Here is a 4,975-nt window from a genome sequence, read left to right as displayed (position 1 = left end):
AGAAATCCACCTGCCTCTGCCTCCCAAGTGCTGGGATTAAAGGTGTGCGCCACCACCGCCCGGCTCATACTTCTTAACGTAGACAGTTCCTGCCTTCTTTAACGTGACTATTTCTATTGTGGTTTCATTTTGACTTTTATATTCAGTCTGAGCATTTATTTTCCATTACAAACAGTACTGATATTCCAAAAGCTAAGCCAATAAAAAAGTAAGGCTTTGTACCACTGCCCTTGTCAAAAACTGGGACACCCTTGGACTAGAGATGCTCAGGAAAATTCCAAGCCAGCCACTTCATAACTGAATTTTGTAGTTTGAATTGAACTGATATGGACACGTATCTCTGGCCCAATACTATACAACTCCATCATTCTACATGCATCAGGGCAAGAGAAATCACAAGGGAGAAATCTGGGCCACATGTATGTCAATTACGAGATCACAAGCCAATTACTCAACCTTTACGTATGACAGTTACCTAACTGGTATAAAATAGATTACAACCATACAGACCCCTTTTAAAGCTCTGTGATAACAATCAGAACAATATTTAAACATCCAACAGTGTGTTCATACCAGAGTAAAGCATTCAAAAAACTATTTTCTTTTCTGTTCTCTAATCAATTGTCACGTCTTTAAGAATGTATAAAGTTGTACCTTCCCGTAGAGTCATCCTCAGAGCTTTTCTCCACTATTAAAAACAAAAGTAGAATGTATTTGCAATCTTCAAGAAGGCAATGGAAACATTAGAAGTATAAGAAGATGATATTTTATTAGAACTATTCCCTTGAGACCAAACCCGAAGAGTACTCTAAAATGAACATTGCTACTACTTACATGCCATGAATGCACAGAGAACTCTTGCTTTCTCTTTTGTACTTACCAAATGCAAGGAAGAAAGTGGCATTTATGAAACTTTGGCTCTTAAAAGTAAATAAACTGTGATGTGTAGTGACCATGATACCATCACTACACTAACAGTCGTATAGTTAACAGAATCCCTCTCATAAACCAGCACTGTCCAACTAGAGTGGCCTTTATAAACTAAGGACATAGGAATAATTCTGCCCTTTATAAGAGTTGCTCCCATCATGGTATCTCTTCACAGCAATGAAAAACTAGCTAAGACATAGACTTAATTTTTTTTCTTTTTCCTTTCCTTTTCTTTCTTTGTTTGTTTCTTTCTCTCTCTCTCTTTTCTTTTAAGACAAGATCTCACTTGTAGCCCTGGCTGGTTCTGGAAGTCACAGAGATCTTCCTGCCTCTACCTCTTGAGTACTGGAATCAATGACTTAAGCACAGAAATGGATATGTGATGTTTATGATGGACCATAGCATCACTCTGGATAAAAAAGCAAACCTCTGCTCCTGGGTATATATACAAAGCACACCACAGAGATATTTGCATAGTCACAGTAGCCAAGCTATAGGGTCAGAGTAAAGAAACTGTGGTATATACACACAGAGGGATTTGATTCAGCTACAAATCATGGAATTATATCAGTTGCAGGAAAATGGCTGTGGGTGGAACCCGTCATATAAGTGTATTTGGACTCAGAAAGACAAATACTGCATTTTTCTCTCATCTATGGCTCCTAGGTATCATATAGACACATAAAATCATATATGTATATAAGACATGGATATGGAAGTGAGCCTGGGTCGGAAAATGAGTAGGAATAACGGGTGGAGGGGGAGGGTGGAGATACATACAGTCAAAACAAATGATATATAAAGATGCCTTTATGAAGCTTATCACCATGTATAACTAATATATGGTAACAAACTTATTTCTGGAACTAGATGGAGAGAGCTGGAGTGGAATACATGGAACTTTAAGATTAGTGAAAGTTCTGCATGTAATACTTGACTGGTAAATACATGTGGTATATATTTGCTTAAATCCTTAGGATGAACAAAGCCGAGGGTGAATCTTAACATGGTTCCATGAGATGATGGTGGGGGGTTGTTGCAGACTATTAAACAGTAGTAAGTGCACGACAGCAGAGAAGAGTAAGGAATGTCCTATACGCATGTGTGGGAGGCACAGGTAACTCGAAGCCATGCACTTGTGCTTTGGCTTTGCTGTGAACCTAAAACTGGTCTGAAAGTGTAATGGTTGGCGTGAGAAGAATGGTCCAGTGGTCACTTGGCTAGCATGGGGAGGCTTTGGGTTCAATTCCTAGCATCCCAAAATCATTGCTTTTATTACTATCTTCTGCTTTATCCTTTTCAAATGATAGAAGGGATCATAAACTAAAGGTAAGGCTAGTGAGTAAAAAGACACAGAATACATGTGTGTGTGTGTATATACATACACCCTCTCTGTTTTATATATAAATAAAATTATATATTTATACTACACATAATATACATGATAAATTATACACGCACATATATCTATATAAAAGGAAGAGTGAGCAAAAGAGAATGTACCTGTCCCAACAGATGCATAAACCAGAGCACAGAAGAAGAAATATGAAAAAAATTAAAACAATACAACATCTCCAAAGGCTCCTCAGAAACCCAAATCAAAAACACTTTAGTGATTAAAATGCCTGAGTCAGAGGCATAGTGGTGAACAATGACTGACAACGCCAAAGATAAGCAGATAACTAAGGTAAAGAGATCAGTTCAGGCCCTGAATAAGAAGTCTCACAGCATGGATAAAGCAAGAAAAATGACATATTGTAGGAAAAAGAACTCAGAATTGTTAGAAATGAACGTCTCTGCCAACCAAATAAAAACCACAGAGGAAAACACCACCCACAACCAGATGAAGCAGAAAATAATATCAGTGCTGGAAATAATACAGCTGGAAAATAGTTCCTTCTGGTGACAACGAAGACAAGATAGCTGAGTGTGAGCATCATATAAAAAATCTGGGATATGATCCATAAACCAAGCTCAAGAATCTATAGGGTAGAAACTGGGATGAAAACTAAGAAGTAGAAAACTGTTTAATAAAATGTTAGCAGAAAAATTCTCAAATCTAGGGAAGGATAGGGCACAAAGATATAAGCAGCATTTAGAAACTGAAACAGGTGTGACCAGAAAGAAAATCTGTTCTTGTATTATAGTTGAAGCATTAAGGATTCAGTATAATGAAATGACATTAAAAGCTACAAGAGGAAAATACTGACTCACTTACTAAGGTAAATTTATTCCAGTGACACCAGATTTCTCAGAAAAAAACCCTAAAATCCAGAGAAATAGGGAATGATACAATTCCAGACTTTACAGCAGGTATCTCTAAGTAATTGTATGCAGTAAAGTTAATTTTCAAAATGGATGGAGACTTTCAATATATCTGAAAATTCAACAAGTCTTGAGCACTAAATCAGCACTGCAGAAAATTCTTAAAGGAATTCTGCAAGAGAGTAAGGAGTGAGGTAGCAGTGAACATGACCTCGTAGGAAGAGTAAACCCCTCAAGTGGAGTCATAGTTAATAAGGCCTAGAGAAGAATCAGATATATTGAACTCAAAACCCACCGAATCTCTAGGGTAGATAAGTAGGATGAATAAAAGAAAAAAAATATATGAACAGTACCTGAGCCACAGGGCTTTTTAAAAACTAGGAATCAACAAATACTTCTCAGTAGTAACTACAAATGTAAATAGTCTCAAATAGGCCATCAAAAGATGGTGACTAGTAGACTGATTAAAACACAGGATCTAACTGTTGTCTGCAACAAACAAATTGAACTGAGACGGATACACAGAGACCAAGATGGAAGGATAGAAGACAAGGTCTTATGCAAATGGAACACAACACCAAGCATGAATAAGCATACTTATGTTTGGATAATAGATTTATGCTCCAATCATGGCAGATAAAGATCACTCACTACATAATAATAAAATAATTACACCAAGAAGATATGATGATAGTAAATGTGAAGTTGGTATCCCCAACTTCATAAAGTAACCATTACTGAACATGAAGAGACAGATAAGAATGATCCCATCATATGGGCAACTTCAATACCTTATTATTATCAATAATAGGTTCTCTAGACAAAAGCCAGAAAAGCAGCCTCAATATTAACTTATATCATAGAACAAATGGACTTAAAAGATACTTACACAATCCAACAGCTATAAAAAATACCACCTCATGAAACTTTCTTTAAAATAAATCTCACTTGGGGCCATAAAGCAAGTTTCATGAATACAAAAAATTTAAAATATTTGTATGTCTTATCAGATCATAATAGAAGAAAGCCAGAAGTCAATAGCAGGGAAAGTAGAGGGACCATACCAGCTCACATAGATTAAACAACACACCTTTGAAGGATCTGTGGGCCACAAGAGAAATCAGGAAGGAAAATTTAAAATTGAATATTTAAGCAAGAAAATAGTTGATAACAAAATATTTTGTAATTATACATATCTCTTTTCACTGACAATTGTCTCATAATATTCATCTAGTAATTACCATCTAGTTATTTCAAAAGTTAAAAAACCTCTTTTTCTAAGTGCAATTTCTGCAGTGGGTCGGCTGAGGAATTAAGCAATTTGGTAATTTACAAATCGTTTTATTCCTTACAAAAATAGACACAGAATTTTAGTTTCCAGAATAACTAAACGAATGTTTCTTCAAATAATATTCTTTTAGGATGGGGAATATTCTACAAGCAGTTTCTTAAAACTATGTAAATTCTAGACTGCCAATAATGAAATAAAGTCCAACAGAAAACATCTTACTCACTGATTTCTTTTAAATCTGCTGTTATCAAAATATTCCCCTAGTTTTAAAATATAGGGTAGCAACCCCAGGAGTAATCCTTACCTAGGTTAACTCTTGCAGACTCCTCATATCTCTTTTCTTTATATTCGAGAAGGATTTTCATATTGCTTTATAAAATGATAAGTGAAGTTACTATCTTAACATCATTTGCTAAGTATGTTAAATTCTTTTTTTAAGTTTTATTGCATTATAATGAGAAAAGTTACATGATTTCAATTTATCTGAAT

The 4,975-nt window shown here is 35.4% G+C and overlaps 1 protein-coding gene across 11 annotated transcripts in view; it reads right to left on the bottom strand.

The window, feature by feature from the left end:
- LOC116102886 (ankyrin repeat domain-containing protein 26-like) overlaps positions 1 to 4,975 on the bottom strand; it is an 88,883-nt gene that overhangs the window by 66,554 nt on the left and 17,354 nt on the right. For all 11 annotated transcript variants that reach the window (XM_031388126.1, XM_031388133.1, XM_031388129.1 and 8 more), the window contains 2 exons: positions 4,791 to 4,855; positions 655 to 688 (listed from right to left, as the gene is read on the bottom strand). In XM_031388126.1, coding sequence (XP_031243986.1) covers positions 655 to 688; positions 4,791 to 4,855 — 99 coding nt within the window. The remainder of the gene's footprint in view (positions 1 to 654; positions 689 to 4,790; positions 4,856 to 4,975) is intronic.

This window comes from Mastomys coucha, unplaced genomic scaffold (genome assembly GCF_008632895.1).
Source record: "Mastomys coucha isolate ucsf_1 unplaced genomic scaffold, UCSF_Mcou_1 pScaffold21, whole genome shotgun sequence".
Taxonomy (NCBI): domain Eukaryota; kingdom Metazoa; phylum Chordata; class Mammalia; order Rodentia; family Muridae; genus Mastomys; species Mastomys coucha.
Note: the sequence above shows the minus strand (reverse complement) of the source record. Positions and strands in the feature narration are given on the sequence as shown.